The 25,375-nt window shown below is 42.1% G+C and overlaps 1 protein-coding gene across 3 annotated transcripts in view; it reads left to right on the top strand.

Moving 5' to 3' along the window:
• The window catches only part of LOC131685671 (myb protein), a 62,687-nt gene that overhangs the window by 29,218 nt on the left and 8,094 nt on the right, over window positions 1–25,375 (top strand). For 2 of the 3 annotated variants that reach the window (XM_058969548.1, XM_058969547.1), the window contains 5 exons: window positions 19,937–20,752; window positions 20,938–21,234; window positions 21,337–21,527; window positions 21,588–21,837; window positions 21,958–22,113. In XM_058969548.1, coding sequence (XP_058825531.1) covers window positions 19,937–20,752; window positions 20,938–21,234; window positions 21,337–21,527; window positions 21,588–21,837; window positions 21,958–22,113 — 1,710 coding nt within the window. The remainder of the gene's footprint in view (window positions 1–19,936; window positions 20,753–20,937; window positions 21,235–21,336; window positions 21,528–21,587; window positions 21,838–21,957; window positions 22,114–25,375) is intronic. The other variant, XM_058969549.1, reaches the window with a different exon arrangement.

The following is a 25,375-nucleotide window of genomic DNA, read 5'->3' as shown; positions in this document are numbered from 1 at the left end:
TTTGTAAGCGGCATTTGGTACTGTGATCGCTCTGTAGTTTTCACAGTCCAATTTGTCGCCTTTCTTGTATATCGGGGTGATGACCCCTTCCTTCCACTCCTCCGGTAGCTGTTCTCTGTCCCAGATTCTTTCGATTATTCGGTGCATACTTTCCGTCAGTTTCTCCGGACCCACCTTGAAGAGTTCCGCTCCTAGATCATCCTTACCAGCTGTTTTGTTCTTCTTGAGCTGTTGAATAGCCTCGTTAACCTCATTCATAGTGGGCGCCGGTACATCCCCGTCGGCTGCGACACTAACATAATCGTCCTCCTCTAGCGCCCGATTGTCCGCCTGCGCACTATTCAGTTGTTCATTGTAGTACTGCCTCCACCTTTCGACCACCTCACGTTCGTCCGTCAAGATGCCACCTTCCTTGTCTCTATACACTTCGGCCCGCGGCACAAAACCGTTGCGAGAGTCATTCAGCTTCTTGAAGAACACTCGCGTTTCTGGAGAGCGATACAGTAGCTCCATCTGCTCTCTCTCAGACTCTTCCAGGCGGCGCTTTTTGTCCTGAAAAAGACGAGTCTGCTGTTTTCGCATCCGTCGATATGACTCCATGTTCTGATGAGTGCCTTAAAGCAACATCGCTGCGCGTGCTGCATTCTTCTCGTTCAGTATCTCTTGGCACTCGCCATCGAACCAATCGTTCCGTCGACTCCTCTGCATGTATCCCAGGACGCTCTCTGCAGTGCTGCTTATGGCTGCTTTAGTCCTGGTCCAGTAGTCCTCAAGGGGAGCTCTTCCTCCGGTGGCAGCGCTGCTTCAAGATGCTGCGCGTACGTTGTCGCGACGTTGGTTTCCCTCAGTCGGTCCAGGTTATACCGCGGCGGGGGCCGGTATCTTACACTTTTCACTACGGATAGTTTTGGACGCAGTTTAACCGCCCTGATAGGTCCTTACGTCGATAATGTCCGAGAAGTGCCGTCCATCAATCAGAACATGATCAATTTGCGTCTCTGTTTGTAGCCGTGGTCTCCAGGTGTATCGATGCAGGAGGCGGTGCTGGAAGAAGGTGGTCCTTATGGCCATGTTCTTGGAGGTGGCGAAACCGATTAGTCTTAGGCCGTTCTCGTTCGTCTGCTGGTGGGCGCTGAACCTTCCAATTACCGGTCTGTATTCCACCTCCTGGCCAACCTGAGCATTAAGGTCGCCGATGACGATCTTTACATCATGTCTTGGACAGCGATCGTATTCACGCTCCAGCTGCGCGTAGAATTCGTCCTTGTCGTCATCGCTACTCCCGAGGTGGGGACTATGCACGTTAATTATGCTGATGTTGAAGAACCGGCCCTTGATCCTCAACCTGCACATTCTGTCGCTGACCGGCCACTATCCGATCACACGCTTTTGCATCTCCCCCACCACCATAAAAGCTGTTCTCAGCTCGTGTGTATTGCCGCAGCTCTGATAGGTGGTGTGGTTCCCGCGAAAGATCCGCACCGTAGACCCCTTCTAACATACCTCCTGCAGCGCCACAATGTCGAACTTTCAGTCTTTCACTATATCGGCAAGTATGCGAGTGCTCCCGATAAAGTTAGGCGACCAACAGTTCCAAGTTTCCAGTCTCTTGTCCATTTCCGTTGCGTACGTCTGTGCCAATTTTGTCCATCCGAAATTTTTTGTTGAACTTCCTGAGCATGCTATTTTTATGGGCTGCTAGCTAGGTCTGCGCCAACCTTGCAGTAACGCTGAAGGATCACGGGAGGAGAGAGATTTGGGCTAAGCGTTTATTTAAAGGCGGCGCTGGCTCGCCTTGTCAAGGCTGCTTTAGGGCATGTGGTATTTAGGCCTAGAACGTGTAGGGCCCACTACCTCGTCCTACCACACCCACAGTCAGCCCCCGCTACTGGTTCGGGTCGCGAATCACAACTAGTTGCTATCGCGACTAAGCATTATCCACCACCTATGACCCGCCTGGTTGCTTGTAGCTAAGCTTCCCACATAGCGGGGGTTTCTTCCGTTAAAGTAGAAATCTAATATTTGACCGAAGTTCATCACACATATGCACAAAGAAAGCTGAAATTTTTAACAAGATCGGAGAGCATCAACGACCAATGACAAAATTTAGAAAAAAAAACACTGGCTCTTAATGGTCCAGAAGTTTCCATGTACCATTCTTGCCTATTATGAACTTGTTAAACCGAATATATTTGATTTCATCTTGATTTTTTTGCCTAGGCAGATTTGAAATTTTCGGGTAAAGTTTTGGTTCCGGAGGAGCTATTTTCAAGGGAATGATTTTTATTATTATTAATTTAGGCTTCAACCTCGAGAGTCATTCGTTTTTTTAAATAATACACATTCGAAAGACTCAATTTAATTTACAATTCATGAGATAAAAAATGAACGAATATCATTCCTGCCGCTAAGCCTGGGCGCATTGTTTCCACTCGTTGTGTTAAATTTCTTTCTCGGTGGCGAGCAGTGGTCAGTTTTTTCCTCTGCTGCTTGCTGATCGTTCCGTCTGCCTTCTCCCTCGCTCGTGTTTTCGTTAATGTCGCACAGTGGCACGACGAGTGACAAAACCCCAAAAATGAATGTCTTGTGATTCATTTGTGAATATTTATTTAATTTTTCTTTTAGCTTAAATAAAAGTATCTCAAAATTTTACCATAATTGGATGAAAACTGAATTTTTCACATATCGTTGAAGCAGGTGATGTCGAGGATTTCTGTTCAATTCATTAGAATTGTTCGTACTTTCGAACTTCAAATGGCGATATCTCAAGAACTATACGGTCGATTGGAGTAGTTTTGAGTTTTTTTTAAAAGAAAAATGAATATTCTAAACTATAATTGTGTGCTTTTTGTGTAAAAATGATTCTCGTTTGTTCTGTATCAAGGAAAAGCAATTTAGAAATTCTATGTCATATCAGTAATTTATCTTTATACGCCTTCCAATTTTTGAGATGGTCTCCCATGGGTCACTTATCATCAATCTGACTCAAAATTTAGTGTAGTTTCAAGATGTAAAGGTCTCATCTTGCGCATTTTTGCGCCGAAGTTGTTATGTCTGTGTTTTTGAAAATACCCATATGCAGACGCGCTGTAGCTAATAAATCTTCTTACAAATTGGTCGCCTAAAGAATATCATATTACTGAAAAATTAGTGATTTTTACTAGTTTTGTCGACCATTTCTGCTATTCGATGTGATTGACTACTATTATTAACGTGTATATAAACCCTTTAAAGTCTAATGCCTTCAAATGGGTTTATATAAAAGTAGTCGAAAAAATGAATTATGGAATTTCAAAACTAGATGGTTTCAGCGACTCAAAATTAGTTAATAACTCGATTTTTAGCCACATAAACCATTTTTTATAATTTTGTCACTATTTCATATGAACAGGTGCCACTGTGTGTCGTCGTCGTTAGAGTTTTGATTTTCGCTGTCAGATGTTTGCTGCTTTTTGTGTTTGCGAGTGACTCTGGTATAGATGTCTTTTTGTTTATGATTTCCCTGGGTGTATTGGTTCGGGGATACCGTGGAATTTCGTTTATTCGACATTTGTTTTTGGATGACTCTCTGTGGCGAAGGTTATTTCGTAGCTAGAGATTACTGAGTAAGGAAAGTATTGAAAATTTGGAGCCGTAGTACTCAAGCGAGAGCAAGGATGCGGAGTTTAAAAGTTGTAGGATCAATAGAAACAGGGTTTTTCATTAAAAAGTAAAAAAAAGTGACTACATATTAGTCGACTACATATTAGGCAAAGCCACCACCTTACACACAGTAGCAAACCCGCTACCACAGCAATAGCAATGGCAATAGTCGAATAAAAATCTACCCCGGCATTCGAAAGGCAAACAGAGATGAACAGCAGCATTTCATTGATGCTGTAATTGTCGACAGGTTTTCAGTGGTGATCTTACGCAGAGCCGTAGCGTGCGGTTGGCCAGGTTGACCCCCACCAAGGGCGCCGACCTTAGGAAGCGCAAAAATCTTGGTCTGCTTCATAAAATAAGTTGGGTTAAGTCATTAAATAAGTCAGGATAGGAGTATTATTCCCAGATACATACAAAATTATTGTTGGAAAGTCGAACTCAAAAAGTAAGCCAAAGCAGACAGCAAAAAGGCGCATAACTGAGCCTCTACCAAAGGCGCCAGAAGACTACGCTGTGGTCCTGTTAGTCCATAATAAACAACGAACAAGACGAATAACTTGAAATTTCTACAAAAATAGCGAAAATTATTGCAAACTTTATTCGTTTGTTTTCTCAGTTTCATAGAAATAAGAGGAACGGAAATGTGGTCATGGTCTTTTTACAGTTGTAGCAAAGATCGTAGAGTAAGCCATATTATTTATCATCGACAAGATAACCCCATGCTGTTCCATGAAAATTGAAATCCCTTCGATGCCGGGAGGAGTTCAGCAATATCACAAAGTTGCCGGTTCTCAACCTAGTTCCATCCAATCCTGCACTAAGTTTATTCTATGGTTGAGATATCTTATGATGTTTTCGATGTTGCGGGAAGCGTTGGAAACTCCTTGTTTCTTCTCGAATGTCCAAGACCAGGTACTGTTTGCTTCGGATTTGTGTCAGAGCTTCTTTTTGTTGGTATATTGACGACCTTTCGAGAGAGACGGCATCTCAAGAGAGAAATAAATTATTGCTACAAAGACCCATTTGCTTGTATTGAGTGCAACACTGCTTGCATGACGCACAGCAGAAACAACCGATCATGCCGACGTCGAATAAGACGCAAAGCAGTCTCGCCATAGCTAACCCGACACTAGTTTGAAGGGGCATACCAGTTTGTCCCGTTCGGTGCGATTGTCATTCAAAATCTTCGCTCACTGGAGCTAGGGGTCTTTGAAACAGCCAATCCCGTCCTTCAGTAGATCCACGCTTGCCAGGTTCGAATCGATAACTACATCATCGATCTCAACTTTGTGAGCGGGTCTGTAAACGCGTTAATTCTTCATAAAAGTCTTGTCGCCAGTAATGTCATTTGTTTGTTTTAGACAAAATATCACAATTCTGAGTATATCTAAGCGAACTTTCGAGATATCTGGCATAGCTGAATATTTCTGCGCCTTGCGGAATATTAGAATACTTAGCGGACTATCTTTGATCCGAATGAAGATCGCATATGGTTGAACCCAGTTCAATGTCTTTGATTTTAAATGGAAGCTTGGAGTTTTTGATGACGAGAGTGAAAACTGTAGAAGAAATTATGGGGGATATAATTTAAAAGACAAGTTTGAAAATGTGGTCATCTATCTTCTCTCGATATATGACTGGATCCAACATCTTTTCTTAGAAACTGAAACAAAGAATATGTGAAAAACTTAATCAGCAATAGATCATAAAACCATCTTTGGTTCAATTGCTTGTGCAAAAAGATGGGTGAGTGCTGTTTGGAATATAACTGTTGACCTGGTAATTCAAATCTAGCGACATGCACCCTAATCGACAATCCACCAACCAGTTCAATTTTCCTAAAATTATCTCCTCAATATACTTAATATACGATATGGTGCCAATATTTATGGTCATCCTGAATTTTTAAACCGGACCCACTTCAAAAGTATTGCACGTCCAAAACAATTTCCCCAAGCAGAATTTGAGCGCTATCGAAAGACAGTGTCATGAAGCATCGATATCTGGCGTAATCTTGAAAAATAATGCCTTAATGGTACAAGGAAAACTTTTGAATTGAGATGGGACTTGAGATTGGAAATGCAGTTTTAATTTGTTTTAGAAATAAAGGCAATGTCGAAATCGGGCGTCTATTCGAAAAAAAGTTTTTCTTGATGTTTAATTGAAAATCTCAGTTTAAAAATGGAAATGCAGCTTTTGTTAACACAATTTTTTCACGAAAAGCTAAAGGATCCGTTAATTCATGCATTTCTATGACATTTGGCATAAAGCTAAAATTTTGTAAAGACTTTTTCGAGGTGCTAATTCTGTTGAGGTTCATCAGGTTATTAAATTTGATGGTCAACTGCTTCATATACATGACATTGGCATCCTAATATGCAGTCTTCTGAACAGATGCTATCGCTGTCGCCTTCAAACACCTAGCGTCAACTGATTTCATAAATAAACAGTAAAAGATTTGTGACTGGTGTTTACATGAATTGCCCGACAGTCAAACATGAATGAAATAGTACACAAATTATTGTTTGAAGGTCGAACTGAAAAAGAAAGCTAAAGTAAACACTAAAGTGGCGCAAAACTGAGAATCCGTTAAAGGGCGCTAAAAGACCACGCTACGGCTCTGATCTTACGTGACTTCTCTTTTGTCGGTTCTCATGGTAAAGAGGGACGAGTGTGTCTGCCGGGAGACCTGTTGGTAGACTTGAGCGATTTTTAGTAATGCTGCCTAAGCTTTCCCCTACCAGCAGAAGATAAAATATCAGTCCGTAAGATTTTAAGCCTGCTACTTCTAATGGTCCGATTTGTATATTTCAAATCCTTGCTCTCACTTGGCTCTAAATTTTCATAACTTTCGTTATTCAGTAATTCTTTTTTAGTTTTAACGATATTCAATTACGTCGTTAAAAGCTAAAAAAGAACATGTGACTACATATTAGTCGAACTAAATAAGGAAAACAGTTATTTGGTAGTGTTGGTTGTATTAGATGAATTTTCATTGATTGTTTTGACGCATGAATCACCGCAGTGTGCCGTCTGGTTACAGAACTGGCACGTGATCGTCTGCCCAGGGTATGTGCTTAGCGTTCTATGTATGTAGTTAACACCTTGAGATGATCCGACAAGAAGGTATAGGTTGGATCGGCCGCATTCGCACCACCCGAGCACCGTTGAGAATGCCAGGTAAAAAATTTCTCGAAGCGTCTTGTGAACGATTTCACTTCACCATATTTCGACATACATGTTTTGATATAATCGTGCCAAATCGTATAGGCGAATTTCCGTAAGATCACTGTCGATAAAGCACGAGGAGATTGGTTTTAACGTTTTCGTATTCGATGTTGTATTGCATGTTGTTCTTCGCTACGAAGTTTTCTGTCTGGGCTAAGGAGTTGAACGTTATTAGTACCACATGCCTCGTATGATGTAGCTGTATGTGTGACACAGAAGCAAGTTCCATTTTCACCTTGATCATCTGTTCAACCTCGCGCACTGTAGGTCTACAATGCGATTGCGTTCTCCCGTAATAGACAAAATTTATTTTGTGATTCATTCATTTCACTCGCAGTTGGAGGCAACGGGACTTTGCTGTTTCTATAAGTTACACGTATACGTTAGATAGTATTTTTAGTTAGTATGCTGATAGCAAGTGGTGTGCTTTTTGCTTTCTGATCTGTACGAGATGAGGAAGTAGACTGGATTCTTTTCGAGATGGCCCTGGGCTTCGACGTTTCATGCATACCTGGTTCATTTAGCGTGGGGGTGCATATTGGATTTCTGGTGATTTCTCGCGGGTGGGTATTTTCTGACTTTGATCGTATCCAATTGGGTTCGGGTGTCACGTGGGGTTTCGGGGTACTCTAGTTTTTGCAATCAGTCCGTTCAGTAAATTCAGGATGATGATTGTTTTAGGTGCCTTATGGCGCATGCCATGATCCCGCCAGCTTAAAAACGCCCCTGTAATTAAATCAACCTTTTAGATACGAATTTATAAACGCGCTCAACAGCGATCATGCCAACGGTAATTTCCACATGATCGCAGATAACGCGAGTCCGTATTTCCAAAACCTTGGTACATACCTTCATTAATACCACCTTGCAAATAATAAATAAAAAAAATTATGTATATTAGAATCTCGGTCGCGCGAACAAACAAACCTACGTGTTCGCGCGATTATGAATCAGTCGCATCCGAAAATACCCTCGCTCCTAGCAGCCTAGGTTGGAGTAATAAAAAAATGATACTGGATTCATATCCACAGGCCATGGCCACATGACTAGGAACGCTAGTGATATTCGAGAACTCACTCTTTTCTTGGATCTGAATTGTACACTGAAAATTAAATGTAAGATTCATGGTCCCCGCGATCACTCACACGCGAATATGCGAATGGCCACACGGTTATAAAACCGAATTAATACACTAGAATTACATAAACGCTCGCACACGCGACATACAAACGCCCACGCGATCGAACATGTTAACATACAATCGCTCGAGCCCTTTGCTATGATACATAAAGACGAATATGCAATCGCGATAATGCGCGTACAGTAGAGTGACAGAAAAAAATGACCCCCATCGGCCCACCCCTGAGCCGATTCCTAGTCCCACCAGGAGTGTCTGCTCCAAATTTGAGCCAAATCGAACAAGTCTAGCTACCGGACCAACGTGCTTGAAGTTTGTATGGGATTTTTCGACAATCTACATGGAGAAAACCCACTTGCTCACATTTTCGCCGCTAGGTGGCACTGTATATATCAGATTATCACCAAAAGTGAAACATAAGAAGATAATTTTATTATCTACAACTTTGTTGAAGATCGCTTTACAGATCTGACTCCAATAGGAAAAGTTATTAAAGTTTTAACGAAGTGATGTCTGAGTCAGTTTTGCATGGGGCCTAGCAGTGCATGGTAGTGTATCAGTACTAGGTTCTAACAAACAAAACATTTTTATGGAATAATGGTTAGATTTAGCTGAATAGTATGTTCGGAAGAATTGTAGTACATAATACGAGTTATGTTTTGGTTAGAAAATTGTAGTTCCACATCTGACCGCATAGATGGCGCCAACACTAACTTTTCAACGAAGAGAGATAGAAATTAAGTGTCTTCTACAAAGTTGTAGAACAAGAATATTGCAGTAATTCTTCCAAACATCTCGATATTCTATCTCTCTCCGTTGAAAAGTTAGTGTTGGCGCCATCTATGCGGTCACAGATTGAACTAAAATTTTCTAACCAAAACATAACTCGTATTATGTACTGCAATTCTTCCGAACATACTATTCAGCTAAATCTAACCATTAATCCACAAAAATATTTTGTTTGTTAGAACCTAGTACTAATACACTATCATGCACTGCTAGGCCCCATGCAAAACTGACTCAGACATCACTTCGTTAAAAGTTTATTAACTTTTCCTATTGGAGTCGGATCTCTTTGCAGTCTTCAACAAAGTTGTAGATAATAAAATTATCTTCTTAAGTTTCACTTTTGGTGATAATCTGATATATACAGTGCCACCTAGCAGTGAAAATGTGTGCAAGAGAGTTTTTTCCATGTAAATTGTCGAAAAATCCCATACAAACTTCAAGCACGTTGGTCCGGTAGCTAGACTTGTCTGATTTGCTTCAAATTTGGAGCAAGCACTCCTGGTGGGACTAGGAATCGACTCAGGGGTGGGCCGATTGAGTTTTCAAAAATTCATTATTTTTCTGGGCAGTCTAGCGTACAGCTACGCTCAAGATTTCACAAATACGAAAATCGCCAAGATGATTTAGTGATCGCTATACTGCCTATAATCGCAAGACAGTCCCATGTTGCTATGGAATCCCACAGAACATGGGACTGATTTGCGATTATGGGCAGCATAGTAAGCCTCTACGCCCGTACATCTGAACCATACACGCAATATCAAAATCAAAATCACGGGCCGCTGCAATTGGCCTTAAGCAGTATTTAGTGGGAGCCCTTTCGAGAACCAAGCTCTACAGCTCCAGTAGGAATCAGGAAACAGTATATATTGGTTTGATTGGCACGTTATTGTCCCATGTTACACCAAGATTAGTACCCTGCGATGTCGTGTCATCACTTTCCTGATGGGAACGGAAAGTGAAGTAGAAGAAAAAAGGTGAGTAAATGGAAAATGACAACACGATACAATCGCAAAAAACAATAAACAGCTCTTCAGCCCGAAAGAATAGTGAACCCAACTGATAAAGCCTTGAGTTTTAACACGCTGTACATTGGTTCATCTATGTATGGAGAACAAAAAATCCGGACACACAATTGCATTATTGCAGGACATTTACATATTAAATGATATGAAGTTTTGTAGTCGAATTCACAAAGATCACACGAATAATACTCAGCACGCTGAATAGTAGCCATGTGATAATTGAGTTTGCAATGTCCAATCAGTGTCCTGACTAGAAAACTGTAATTGTGTTTGGAAAAATATAAAAAAAAATTCTTTGACATTTTCGGCCCCACATCCAGCAAAAAAGTTTTTGTTTGAACGCAAGTTTGCAAGTTACGCCAATGGTTGGCATGTTCGGATGCAGCCCAAGAGCGAATCTTGTGCTTTATCCAACTTATCGCCAGTGGTAGAACTGGTTCTGTACCAACAAAGTCAGTCGCAGCGCCCGCTCTAGCCAATTCGTACGCCCATTCATTTCCCGTAATACCGGATTGGCCGGGTACCTACAAAAGGTAGATAGAATTTTAAATGATAAGTTCTTCGATTTGAGTTCGGCATGCTAAAAATCTCTAATCTGCCGAATTAAGTGATTTTACGGCAGCCTGACTCAGAGCAGAAATAAATTCTTTAACCGCGTGTTCCCTGTTGAAGTGCCGATTGTACGCCACACAAAATCGCGAAGATTTTTGCTTGGAATACGCTACAGTATCCATCAAGCAAATGGGATTACTCCCAACTCCATTCACGACAATAGACACCAGCATCGACTCGGCCCTTCAACAAAGAACCGTTAGTGTAACAAACTACTTATCCTTCAAATTGTCGCTCCATACTGCCAGAAAGCCACTCCTCGCAATGAGGAATTAATTCAATCACATTTGAAAGTTTTAAAAGAAAAACTACATGTGAGTGTAACTAGTCTATCTTCTGACCTCGCACAAAGCTGAAGCAAAACAATCGCTAGGCTATAGGCACCGGTGTAGCAAGCCAGCGCTTTGTTCTATATCCAGTGCACAAACCGAATTGTACCGTTGCCTCCGGCTGCGCAATGAGAACAACTAGTTAATGTGAAAATGGAGCTTAATCTCGTGGATGTTATGTAAATTCAGCTACAGCACGTCAAAATTTTAGCACAGACAGAAAACTTCATTGTAAAGAACAACATGCAACACGAAGGCGAATTTACTAACACCAGAATGAAGATCCCCGTGTATATGGAATAGGACATGGTAGACGTTTGTATCCATGATCTGGCACCGCGCACTAACGAAGATTCCATCAACGATTTATGTCGCAATACGGAGAAGTAGAACCTATTACGAATGACAATTGGAGAAATTTTCTCACCGGTATTCCCAATGGCTTACGTATTGTGAGCATGAGCAAACAATGCTGATTACATATACTGGTCAGACCCCTACATGCCAATTATGTAACCAGACAGCTCACTACGGCAAAACATGCGCCTTACAGATAAAACCAAAAACAACGATCCAATTAACCATTAATGAAGGGATAACGACCACGACAACCGCTCCCAAACCAACAACTAGCATCACCAATAAAAAAGCAAATACCGACGAGGACGGATTTGCAACAATGACCCGAGAGAACAAAAAATAGCAAAGAACCTCTGATCGTAAACAGCAAGTAACCAATACCGATGGTGACATGGACGTGAACGATAACGCGAGAGAAGGCAGACAAAATGACCCCCAAGCTGCAACGAATAAGGCAACTAATGCCTCACCGCCAAGGAAAAGTAGCTCAACACGCAGCAGCAAACAACGTCAACAAGGTCTGGCAGACAGACATTCTTAGGGCCGATTTCTTAACCCTCGCTTTGCGCTTAAGCCAGTTTTAAACGTACTGGTGAACCTGGTTTAAAAGTTAAGCCAGGGTGAAGAAATCGGCCCTTAGTACACAGACTAACAGATATAACACTCAAAAACAAAGCTTCGCCCGCTTTAACGGTCATTTTAAATATATTTGTAGTTGGGACTGTGGCCACATTTGAAATTATGGCACCACTGACATATGAACAAGCATGTGGGGGATAGACCACTAGTGAAAAATTGTTCCCAAACCTAAGGGGCAACACATCAGTATAGAGTGTTTGGGACTGTGAATAAAAGATGGAGCTAGTGTTTTGGGAAAATTGTCGGATCGATATTTTTTGAGGAAATTCCCTCATAGTGTTATGTCTGTTAGTCTGTGCTTAGTACTCAGTTGACAGCAAACTGTTGTTGTGAGCACACGTGTATTCACGACAACAATATCTGGAGATTTTTTTTTACGAAATTCCCGGACTTAGTCCGTCATACCATAACAAGTGATATTCCGATATTCGGAACCAGCAACTGCCAGGATGGCATCATCGGTTGACAAAACATTTGTCATCAACTTTAAAGTTGTACCAACCAAACTAAACTTTCCTGCAATCGCAGAATTCATTACAAAAAATCTCGCAATCGAAGCGACTCAGCTACAGCACTTGCAAGTCAGCAATGGACGTGTCTTCGTGGGAACCGACTCGGCTCAAACAGCGCAGGACATAGTACAAGAACATAACCTGAAACACCAGGTAGAACACGACGGGAAATCCTACAGCATCCCACTCTCAATGGAAGATGGATCTGTTGAGGTTAGGGTACATGATCTCCGCCCGAGCACAAGTAACAGACAGCTAGCATACCGGATGCGTGACTATGGTGAAATCATCTCAATCCGGGATGAAGTCTGGAAAGATTTCTTTCCTGGTATCCCAAATGGAGTGAGAATTATGCGCATAAAACTCACGAAACCGATACCGTCGTACGTGATGGTGGATACGACTATGACCCTCGTTACCTACAAAGACCAAATCGCCACATGCAAACATTGCAACCGACGAGTTCATTATGCTCAGAAGTGCTCTGAGTACGCAAAATCCTCGAAGCCGAGCGTCAGCGGTCGTTTAACCCTAGCCGAAATAGTGAAAAACGGTGACAATCGCTCAATTTCACAACAGACCTTTCGTCAGCCAAATAACGCTAGCTCTACTGGGTTAAAAAAGGGTACACCGCACCATGGATCAAACATCTCGTTGGCTGGCAGCGAGACCGCAATGATAATCGAATCATCCCAAAACGTACCCGAGAGCAGAGGACAGACATCAATAGACACAATCAGCGCCTCCCAACCTACCAGCGAAGTTAATACCGTGAACCTTACAAGCCCTTTTTTTGGCTTCCCAGACGAAAGTAATGATTTGACAATTGATAGAAACAGAACCATCACAGTAAACACAAAAAGATCGGCATCACCTCTCGAACATGACAGAAAAAACAACGAAAAAAGACCGTCCCGGTCAGACACGAGACCAGAGCCACATCTCACTCGTTCAACTTCGCGAAACAAACAATGAGTAGGCCACCCAGCCTGAACCAGCATCGAAACAATAGCAAAACAAATATACTAGTTTTTTATTCCCCGGTAAGCAACTTGAACAGTATATGTTCAGCCGTAGAAATATTTGATACTGCCGCCCTCAGCCAATTTTTACTACTATCAGATTGCACCGCTGCTGTAGCACTTGGCTGCTACCAAGCACACAATCTCACAAATAATATGCCACCGCAAAATCCTACCGCTACTGCTACATACAACAGTTCGTCTCGTCTCTGCAAGAAGGAAAAATCTGCAAGCTACGTTCCCGTCATCGATGTAATTTTATGCAGTCAAAAATTACGAAACAACACAACAAAACTAAACCAGCAGAAATCGTCATTTTCCTCGGTAAGTTTTATAGGCAGTATGTGTCCCGCCGAAGCAAAAAATGATGCTACCGTCTTCAGTGAATTTCGACCATTCCCAGCTGCCGTCGCTGCTACTGCGTGTCGCCGATACTTGCACTGTTGTCGAAAGAAAAACATCACAATAGAATCTCCTGATACTGCAGTTATACACACCAACGACCAAACTCTGCAAACACTCACTATCCGTGATGATAAACCTACCTGCTACCCGTCTCACCAGCACAGCAACAAACTGGATTTGCAAACAGAGTTTTTGGCTGCCCTGTGTATATGTCCCGTCAGGGCATTTTTCGATACTGCCATCCTCAGCAAATTTTCACCGTTCCAAGTACTCGCCGCCGTTCTGCATCCAACAACAATTTGCACCGAAGACGAACAAAAAAAATTTACACCGTGCCATATTTCGCTGCTGCCTCTGCATCCAGAAACCCGTATCGAAGCAATAACATCTTTCTTCAAGCGCCCGCTGCCCGTGAAGAAATTTCAACCAGCTACTTCTCTCACTACCATAGCAACAAACTGAATCTACAAGCTGCGCTTTTGGCGGCCCTGGTAAGCATTTTGGACAGTATATGTCCCGCTGAAGCAATCTATGATACTGCCACCCTCAGCAAGTTTCCACCATTCCCAGCTCTTTCCGCTACGGCTGTGCCATTCATAATCTACACATTTCGTCGACGCGACAGTAAAAAAATGATGGAAGCACCAGTTGTCTGTGAACCAACTTACGTCACCACTGCCTCGCCCAGAAACTTCTCGTCCCGTCGGAAAATCAACAAAAAATGCAAAATACAATACACCGTTGTCGCTATTACATCCATTAGCTATTCATCTCGTCGGTACACCAATAAAATGGTTCTGCATGCGCTCACCGACTTCGGTGAAACTTTGAATCAAACGGATCTGCCAGCACCGCCTTCAGTCTCCTCGGTAAGCATTTTGGACAGTATATGTCCTGCCGAAGCAATCTATGATACTGCCATCCTCAGCATGATTTCACCCTTCCCAGCTCTCGCTGCTACTGTCGTCTCCACAAGCTGCTATGCTATTGGTATCCCTGCTGTGATACGTCTCAACTGGTCAATCATGTCAACGTGCAGATTTTTCCACAACAGAAATGGCTGATATGAGGAGCTACAAGATTGCTACAATCAACATGAACGCAGTGACAAATGGGACAAAGCTCGATGCTCTGAATTCTTTCATCCGATCCGCTGAACTTGACATCATATTCCTGCAAGAAGTGGCAACGACACATCTCAACATACCAGGCTTCATCATAGAGTACAACGTAGACGAGCACAAAAGAGGAACAGCGATTGCAACACGAAGTTTTCTCACCTTCTCCCATATTGACAGAAGCATGGATTCAAGGTTAATCAGTGCACGTATCAATGGCGTAACTTTCATTAATGTGTACGCAGCTTCGGGAACTCAAAATCGTAACGCAAGGGAAAATTTCTACAACACAGTTTTACCATACTACTTCTATAATGCTACGGACACTTATCATTGGTGGTGATTTCAATTCAGTTGTAAACCAAAAAGACGCTACTGGTTCAAACGCGCATAGTCCAATGCTGAAACGTTTCATGACTGCCGCAGGCGTGGACGACAGCTGGGAGCTTCTAAACCGCCAACATGTCGAATTCTCCTTTATCAGATCCGACTCTGCTTCTAGGATTGATAGGATTCTTGTCACACCGAACATGCGAGAATGGATTCGAACCGCAAATTTTGCTGCAACGGCTTTTTCAGACCACAAAGCATACATAATTCGCACTGTTCTTCCAACACTTGGAAATCCGCCTGGTCGGGGAATATGGCGTATGCATCCAAGCTTGGTTGATGATCCAGCGGTCATAGAGGAACTACACGTAAAATGGGGGTACTGGACAAGACATAGACGTAATTATCGTACTTGGATAGACTGGTGGATTCAATTCGTGAAACCTAAACTGATCTCCTTCCTTAAATGGAAATCGTCCATTAAAAGGCGATCGTTCCATGATACGATGGAATTGTACTACGCCATACTTCGTTCAGCCTATGATCGTTATTATGGCGATCCCCGTCAACTGCAAACAATTAATCACATTAAAGGACGGATGCTCTCTTTACAGCGTAGCTATGCACATAGCACGCGGTGTTGGAACGAAATATACATAGCAGGAGAAAGCACATCAATCTTTCACATAGCAAACCAGAAGAGCCGACGGACCGAAACCTCGATTAATATACTGCAGAATGGAGATGATACATTACGAGAGCCGAATGCGATACATCAGAGTGTGCAAGAATACTTTGCTAGCTTGTACTCTTCCACGCACCCGATCGAGAACAACGACTTCAACCCAACACAGCGCATCCCGAACGAAAATGAAGACAATCAGCGATTAATGAATGAAATTTCTTCAGGCGAGGTTCTACAGGCAATCAAATCGAGCAGCTCACGGAAATCACCCGGCAATGATGGCTTGCCAAAGGAGTTTTACCTAAAGGCATGGCAAGTAATCGAGAGGGAGTTTACTTTTGTCATCAACGAAGCAATATCCTCCAATGCTCCCAAAGAATTCTTCGATGGCGTGCTTGTGCTTGTTAGAAAGAAAAAGGGCGATAACAGCGTTAAAGCTTTTAGACCGATTTCGCTCCTTAATGTTGATTACAAAATTTTCGCTAGAATAATTAAAAACAGAATATGTCCCTTGCTCCCCTTGGTGCTTTCAAAACATCAAAAGTGCTCCAATGGAAAGCGTAACATATTTGAAGCCACCGCTCGAATACTTGACCGAATTTGTGAGCTGAAAACGAGGCGTGGGAATGCACTGCTTGTTGCTTTTGATTTTGACCATGCTTTTGATAGGGTGGAATACAACTTCCTGGCAAGCACCATGGAAAAAATGAATTTTAATCCTGAATTGGTCAACCTTCTAATGTACTGTATGAACAACAGCTTTTCAAGGGCGCTTATAAATGGAAAACTGGGGAATGAAATTAAAATAGAGAGATCGGTACGACAAGGGGATCCACTATCAATGCTTTTGTTTGTAATTTATTTGCAACCACTGCTTGATAAATTGCACAGAGAATTTCCGCATGCTGTTTTGAACGCCTACGCTGATGACATTTCTATGTTTCTCGACAGCAACAATCAGATACGAGTTGTTCTAAACACCTTTGAAGCATTCGCGGTTGTTTCAGGGGCAAGACTTAACACCCAGAAAACTAAAGCCATAAGAATCGGATTGATAAACTTGACACCACAAAATGAGTGGTTGCAGATACAAAACACAGTGAAAATCCTCGGAGTACATTTTGCTGAAGATTTTTCCGACACAGTTGACTGCAATTGGGCTGCGGTGTTACGAGGTTTCCAAACGTGTATGTGGATGAACAACGTCCGAAATCTGAACCTCGTACAAAAAGTCATTTTGATTAACACCTACGTAACATCGAAGCTATGGTACACAGCATCAGTAATTCCCCTTCCCAACAAGCATAGTGGAAAGTTTATCTCTAGAATTGGATCCTTTCTGTGGTATGGAAAAAGATGGACCAGGATAGCTTTCGAAACGCTGATACTCCACAAAGACAGGGGAGGTCTAAATCTACATTCACCGCCTATCAAAGCCAAGGCTTTGCTGACAAATCGAATGATACAAATCGCTTCAGATCTTCCTTTTCTTTGGAGTTTCTTGGAACACAACGCTAACCCCCCAAATCTATTGGCCATACCCCGAAAATACGAACACATTCGAACAGTGGTGAAAGAATCTGTTTTTTTAACTGATGAAATCGCCAGAACGCCAAGCTCCAGTATAATATACAGCAGCTTCCTAAAACAACTGAAGGAACCGAAAATAGTGAGGGAAAACCCAGTACGCGACTGGAAGAAAGTATTTAAAAACATTCACTCCAAACTGCTAAACTCGGATCAACGATCTGCGTGGTATTCAGTTGTTCATCGCAAGCTAATTACAAACGAGCTACTCCACAAAATGAATAGACGAGCCGACGCCGACTGCAGTATTTGTCCTGATCAAACGGATAGCATCGAGCATCATCTCCTTCAATGTAGCGAAAACAAAACCATTTGGGTATACCAACGGAACGTCTTCGTAACGTTTGATCGACGGCTAATGCAACTACAACCTGAGGATTGGATCTACCCAGTCCTCCAACACCAATCCAGACGGACACGCCAGCTGATACTAAAGGAGTTCTCCCAGATGTTATGCTACATGACCAGTGTACCAACGAACCAAAAAACAGTAGAAGGATATAAATTTTATTTGCAATGTAACTAAATAAGTAGTAATAAGAGACTGGACAATAAATTTTTACAAAAAAAAAAAAAAGTACTTAAAAGATTCACTGCTCAGTTGAGCGACCGAAAATAAAAGTCGCAAGGACAGAACATGCTTCGTAAAACCCGTTTCAAATATATTAGAATATAAAAACCGGATATAAACTTCAAGCATAAAAATCGGACTGGGACATTCCTTTGTAAGAGTCGGGTAAAAAAACCTTCAGTAAAAAAAACCGGAAAGAAATACTTCCGATTCTTACAAAGTAAATATTGTTAGCCGACTTTTAATCTTGAACATCAAGATATACGGATGCTCCTACGAGCGATTTATTTATTTTTAAACGATTTTTATACTGGAGTTTCATCCTTGCCGAGTTTTACGGGTGAGAACTTTTTAGGCGATTCTTAGGCTGAAGGATTTCTGTCCTATTTTTATGCTTGAAGTTTATTTCCGATTTTTATATTCTAATATGTTTGAAACGGGTTTTGTGAAGCATGTTCTATTCTTGCGACTTTTATTTTCGGTCGCTCAGTTGTGCTAACGCATTGAGTCGTGTCGAAAAATCTAAAGAAAAAAAATGTGAGTGTAAGGTCATTGGGAGCAAGTATATACTCATCCCAAGTAACCATTTGGGACCACAGTCTTGTGTGGCTAGTTGCACGATCTATTGGGTTACTGTTGCAGAGCCCAGTAATCTTAGGACGACATTCACAAAAAAGTGCTTCTTGTTTCAGAAACACATATAGTGGTTTTATGTTCAAGAGTGCCTCTAGAGCAGCAGTAAGTGTGGTCGTGAACGCACCAGTCAGCGCCACCAAGACCATCTGAAGATGGTTTAATTTTGATAGGATTGCCGTAATTTCTACATTGATCGAAGGCCATGCTAGCCTTCTTGAGTATGAAATCGTCGTGACCAATTTAGCTTGGAGTCACGAATCACCCCAACGTATCTAACTTGATCCGCGACGGAGTCACAGTCAAAGAACTGTAACGGAGGAGCTCCGGTGAAAAGCACCATTGATGTTCTTTTTGGAGTAACTGATAGTCAAACATAAAGGCAGCATTGCTCAACAACACATAAGGCTTGTTGCATCAAATCAAAAAGTGTGTAGATGCAAATTCCGGTGATCATTATACGATAATCATCGGCAAAATCAAATGTCGGAAACCCAAGCTCATCAAGTTTCCTCCACAAGCCAGCAGTGACAGCATACCACCTTGAGGACATCCGCAGACAGTCAGTTTCCTTATCTCTACTTGACTTAACGAAGAGTACATATATCGGTTGCTAAGCATTGCGTGTATTATGTTCGAGTTATATTAAGGTACTCCATGACCTCGTGCTGCTTCCAAAATGGATTCGAAAAACACGTTGTCAACAGCACCTTCAGTATAAAAAAACTCCTAAGCTTGATTGCTTTTGCGATAAAGCTTTTTCAATGTTGTAGACACCATTGTGTAGCAGGGTCGATGTAGACTTCCCCGCTGATATGCTTGATGTATTGCATGCAGCGGATGCTCGCCCAAACTAACATCCCGAATATGGTGGCCGATTAAACGTCTCACTGATTTGAGGAGGAAGAAGGTCAGATTGATCGGCCCAAAGCTCTTTGGCTCCTTATTAGTAACCGGCCACTTTTGGGAATGAATTTTACAATTATTTCCCGCCACGCTACTGACCAAAGGTAAGAACTTTTTTAACAATATCCTTGAAGTGTTCATATTATCTTTGAAGTAGAACTGGAATAATTCCTTCTTTTCATGGAGACTTATACAGAACAAAATTTTCAATCACCCATTTGATCGATGTAGATGTAGATGTAGATGTTTCTAGTGCTACATTGGATGCATAAGTGTTTGATGGACATGTATCTAAGAATGGCGCTGGGTTCTCTTTGGCTTAACACAGGCCAATTGTGTCATACATCCCTCTAAAACGTATCACGTCGCTCTAAATTTTGTCTTTATCTTTTCTATCCGCAGGAAGATGACAAAGTAGTCGAACTGGTCACCAAGTACGGTCCTAAGAAATGGACACTTATTGCACGCCATCTCCGCGGCCGTATCGGGAAGCAGTGTCGCGAGCGGTGGCACAACCATTTGAATCCCAACATCAAAAAAACCGCGTGGACCGACGAAGAGGACAACATTATCTACCAGGCACATCTACAGTGGGGCAATCAGTGGGCGAAAATTGCCAAGTTGCTACCGGGTCGAACGGACAATGCTATCAAAAATCACTGGAACTCGACTATGCGGCGGAAGTACGAAGGCCCGGATGCGACCCGCCGTAAACCAAAGTCACACAGCCACCAGAACAACTCGGGGTCCGGGCAAAGCGGTCTTAATGGTGCACAGCAATCGCAAGATGGTCAGAACAGTTTACGAAACATTATCTGCAATAACCGGAAGAAGGCATCGGTGGAGAGCATGAATGAAGATTCCCTTGATGTAGAGAGTGAACCAGTTGCGGTTTCAACAGAGCAGGGAGATTTCCTGATAACGCCGCTACCGAATGCGACCTGTGAGAAGCAGTTTGTTATTGCACCGCTTTATGCAACCGGAAAGACAACATTCGTTAATGCCAAAGTAGTTGTGAACAACAATAATTTCCTCAGTACCAACACTGGTGCCACAAGCAATAATAACAATAACAATCACCAACCGTACACACCCACTAGTGTGGATTTTAGCGATTTGCTTAGTGGAAGCGATACGGATGGAAGAGATCGTAAGTTCAAAATAAACACGCCCAGCATACTGAGGAGGAAACGGAAGTTTAGGGATGAAAACGAGATGGTAAGTTTTATTTGATTTCAATTAACCACATTATTTGTGTGTGTTTCAATAATTTGTGTAGTTTATGTAATGTTAATACATATCAGTTTTACTTCTAATAAGTAACCCCTAAAACAAACGCCACAAGGCACACAATTTACCATCGCAGAGTGTCGAATTAGTAACGACGACAGATACTGTTTCAGAATGACCTTCAGCACCAGATCTTGCTTGCACATCAACAGCAACGGCAGTTACAGCTTCTTCAGGTGACATCGGCTGCTGGTCAAACTATCGCTGGTACTAGTAGTGCCTCACATCATCAGTCGCACCTGCACCACCAGTATCATCCGGATCAGAGCGAAAAACATCTTCTATCACCGACTGTCACACCCATTAAACCTCTACCCTTTTCGCCCAGTCAGTTTTTAAATTCACCAAGCTTGAATGTTTCGTTTGATCAGCTTCCGGCCAGCACACCCGTTAAGAAAGTTATCGTTAAAGTACGTTTTTGGTTTGTTTTGTTTTATTATTGTGCTTATTTGTTGTTTGAAAATGTGCTTTTAATAGTATTGTATAATAAATCGATGTTTTTCTTTCTTCAGACCAACGACACTAGTCTTCTCACAACTCCGAACCCTGTGAAAGATAGTCAAAGCTCGAAAAGAGAGCCCACGGAAGAGGATGCTAAAAACCCCATCAAAACCCCGCTTAAAGACGTAAAATCAATGGAACCTCGAACGCCTACGCCGTTCAAAAATGCGATGGCAGAGCTGGGAAAACGACGGTCAGAAGTGTAAGCATTTCTTTTCATTGCTTATGATTAAGATAATAAAATAATGTTTTTCATTTTCAGATACATTCCACCCAGTCCTGCACGCCTCGGAGAGGACATCGCAGAAATCATGAGCAACGAGCAGGCAAAAGAAAGTACTAACATGGGTGGGAGGGTTAGCAAAACAGTTACCAATGGAGACAATTGCCGTCCACAGATGATCGAAACCAAGGAAAATGCTGTCCCCATCCAGCAGTCCCCACGGGCAAAGAAAGCAGCCTTCACGCAGAACTGGGAAAATTCGGATATGAGCTTTTTTGCTGAGACGCCGGTAAGTGAGCTCCAGCGATCTGGTATGTGACTTGCTACTTATGTTGCTAATGCTAATAAAAAGATGATTCAGTTTGTGGGATGATTTTAACTCTAAAATGGCTTGTTGTTTTTTCGGCAGAGCAAATCGCTCATATCGGACTCTGGCGTTATATTCTCTCCACCCAGTATACTCCGCGAGACGCTTAGTGACTCGGACCTGCTGCTAGATGGAGGCGGTCTTTTGGAACCAGCGAATGTTCAGAATGTTCCAGCTAAACCAACAGAATCGATCGAGGTATGCAAAACTTTAGCTAGTATTAATAGCAGAGGAATCGGTAAAAAACATTCGTTATTAATCTCACCCATGATTCTCGAAATGAGGCGATTTAGTGAGGCACAGGCTTACAGTTTCTTGTAAGATTGGAACAAATTTCAACGTTTTGCTAGTTATCGTTTGTTGCTTTGGTAAATAGAATTAGTAGAGTGCCACAACTATAGGGGTTTCTTGCTAGGAGTCTGAGAAATTCATGAGGATAGCAATATAGGCAGAGTCATTTGGGAAAGCATCTCGTTTGTTCATTATGTATAATGGCGCACTAAGTGCAGATATGAACTATCCGTTTACCTGCTGTGGGAAACATCAAGGCCGCTTCCAGTGCCTAAATTAACAAGATAATCAGCATCCACGTTCCCACTGTGTTATGCCAAGGGATCCAGAATAATACTGTGTCAACGTTTGAAACTCCATGAATTCAAGAATAGTTGGAAATTTCGGAGAAAAAAGCTGTAACAAAGTTCAGAAAATCCCCATCTTTTCGATGATTTAGCAATTTTTAAAAACATCAGATTGAAATTTCAAATGGCTAGATTACCAAAAATTCAAGTTGCTGGAAATTCCTGCCAAAAAATCGAATGAGTAGGTTAAATTTTTCTTGCAGGCAATTTTATAGATAGTCCGGGAGGCTATACACAGACCGGCGATGGTCTGTACATCGTTAAGAAAGGTTTCGTTTCAGGGATGACTAGGCTTACTTTTCCGATTGCAAACTCTGATAGAGCTTCACCGCGAGAAAGCAGAAGATTCAGGACGATGTTTTTTGGTTGAGGCATTCTCCCAGCCAGAACAGATTCATTTGGGGGGGGGGGGGTGTACCCCATGTGACGTAATGGGCGTATAGCGAATCCTACACGGGACAAGAATATTGTCAAGACTGCTTCAATACGTCAATTCCATTTGATTTCTACATGATCAATATTTTCAAGATACCAGCAAAGTACTCGAATGGACCCAGTTCGAGGAAAAGTTTCCCGGTTCGTCCAAGAAGGCTGCCAGAAATACTGGCCTCAGATGCAGATCGCGAGTTGGTCAGGTTATTCAACCGGCGCGAATTTCTTACGACTGTGCAGGGGTATATCCTTTTCGGAGAGTGGCTTATCATTCCATATAAGCTGCGCAAGCGATGTCTCGATCAATTATTTTTTGGTATTTGTATTTTACCGTTTTAACGAAACACTGTGTTTCAGGTCATGGAAATAGTTTGGATGGTTTGACAATTGGATAGAGTTAGAGATACATATTTTGTTAGTCTAGGGAATTTGGTTTTTAAGCGCGGCTTTAAAAGTGGTCATCGTTGGTTACTGTCCATTCCATATGAGTGCTCCATAGGTTATTGGACTTTTTCTACTGGAGGTTGTGTTGTGGGGCACGTGCGTTCGCAACGACCTCAGTGCAGATGTTGTATGATGTATGCAGGAGATTAACTGTTGTATCCATTCCTTATGAAGCAACATATGCGGTACAGGTAATTTTCTTGTAGGCCGTGTTCCAGGATTGAGTTGCGTACCATTGCTGTCGTTTCTCGCCGTTTAATGTTGTAGGTGACACGTGTTGCTGCTTTAAAACAACGATCAAGCTGCCCTTTGAGCGTTGCTGACAACCTAGGGTAGTAGACAACGTCGGCGTAAGTGAAGAAAGGCATAATCACAGACTGCACCAGCTTCTGGTAAATGCTTGGGCAATGCGTAATATAGACCCGGTTGTTCGGCACAGTGGTCCTTAGCCTCTTGTCCAGTAACTCCTATCCCTACCTCCCCGCGGCGCCAGTTGGGGTACGAGTCGTTGTACTAAATCCTTTTCTATACTCTGATTGGTGTTTCGCCATGAGCGGTGGATTAGAGTTTCCGATATATTCGGTGAATTGGTTCAGCAGAATTTTTTCTAAAATTTTTGAGTGGGCTGGTAGCACACCAATCGACCAGAAATCTTTATACTGCTGTGGGTATGTTACTTTGGCGATCGGTGTTACAATAGCCTTCTTCCAAATTGCGGGGAAAATTTGGCTATCAATAATCGCATTGTACAGGTGGACCAGCATCGGTATAATAAAGAGACAGAGCATTTTGATGAAGAAGATTGGGATGCAATCAGACCCAGTGGCGTTGGTCCGGATTTCCCACATTCTTTTCGCTACTTCGTTTGTGCGTATATGATGGAAGTGGAAATGCTCCCCGTGGTCAACTGCTGTGCAATGGCGCGGTTCTACAACTGCTTCAGGTGTACTTACAGTTAACAGTTGCCGATGTTCATCAACAAAAAAGCTATTCAATTCGTCCGCACTTACATCCACGTCTGCAGCACTATTCGATGCGTAGTTGATTCCTTCGCGCTTTAAGTTGTTCCATACTTTCTCCGCCGGAAGATCACAGGAGAAGTTTCGCCCGGCATACCGTTTCTTCGCAACAAAAATTAACGACGCTGCTCTGGCCCGCTTCTGTGTATAGTCTACCCAATTTCCATTACCTCTCTGTTGGGGTCCCGCGCGTACAATGAGTGTGCGAGATCCCGTACGGCGATAGCATTTTCAGTTTCTGTACTTATCCACGATGTACGTTTATCACGGATCGTGATGGTTTTTTCGGGAACGTGGCGGTGTAAAAGTCTCTGCAGCTCATCATTAATCAGTTGTGCTTTGATGTCGATATTCTCCCTTGTAAAAATATTTCGGTAATCCATCGCTTGAAAGTCAGCTTGAAGATTGAGCACATCGACATTTTTGAAATTCCTAACCGTGATGCGTTAAAGAACTATATTTTGCATACGAACATTGGAAATCAGGAAGATGATTTCGTGGTCCAAAGTTCTGGTGGGCGGTGTAGGTTGAAAGAGTTGTAGGGCATAGCAAAAATTTTTTTTTAGAATTCTCATATTGTGACAAATGTCAAAGTAAGCTCAAATGCGAAATTTCACATCATTTGGACAATTCTAGACTCCCGCCCACTTCGCTTGAAATTATTGAAATTGGTACTATGGGAAAATATGGAGGATAAATACATTAAATGCCATAACTTTTGAACTAGCAATCAAAAAATTACAATTTATACCTCTTTTTAAAGCAAACAACCTTAGTACTTAAATGGCTGTATTTTTGTTCCTAGAAAAATAAGGGAAAGTGGGGTACTGGGTCATTTTGGCCCCAAAATCCCCTATTTTTAATAATTTTTCGGCACTGTGATGCAAATCATACATATTTTGCAGTTTTTCTAATGTGAAAAAATAT

The sequence above is a fragment of the Topomyia yanbarensis genome, chromosome 2, assembly GCF_030247195.1.
Source record: "Topomyia yanbarensis strain Yona2022 chromosome 2, ASM3024719v1, whole genome shotgun sequence".
NCBI classification, from domain to species: domain Eukaryota; kingdom Metazoa; phylum Arthropoda; class Insecta; order Diptera; family Culicidae; genus Topomyia; species Topomyia yanbarensis.
The sequence above is the reverse complement of the archived record's forward strand: the minus strand, read 5'-3'. Positions and strand labels throughout refer to the sequence as shown.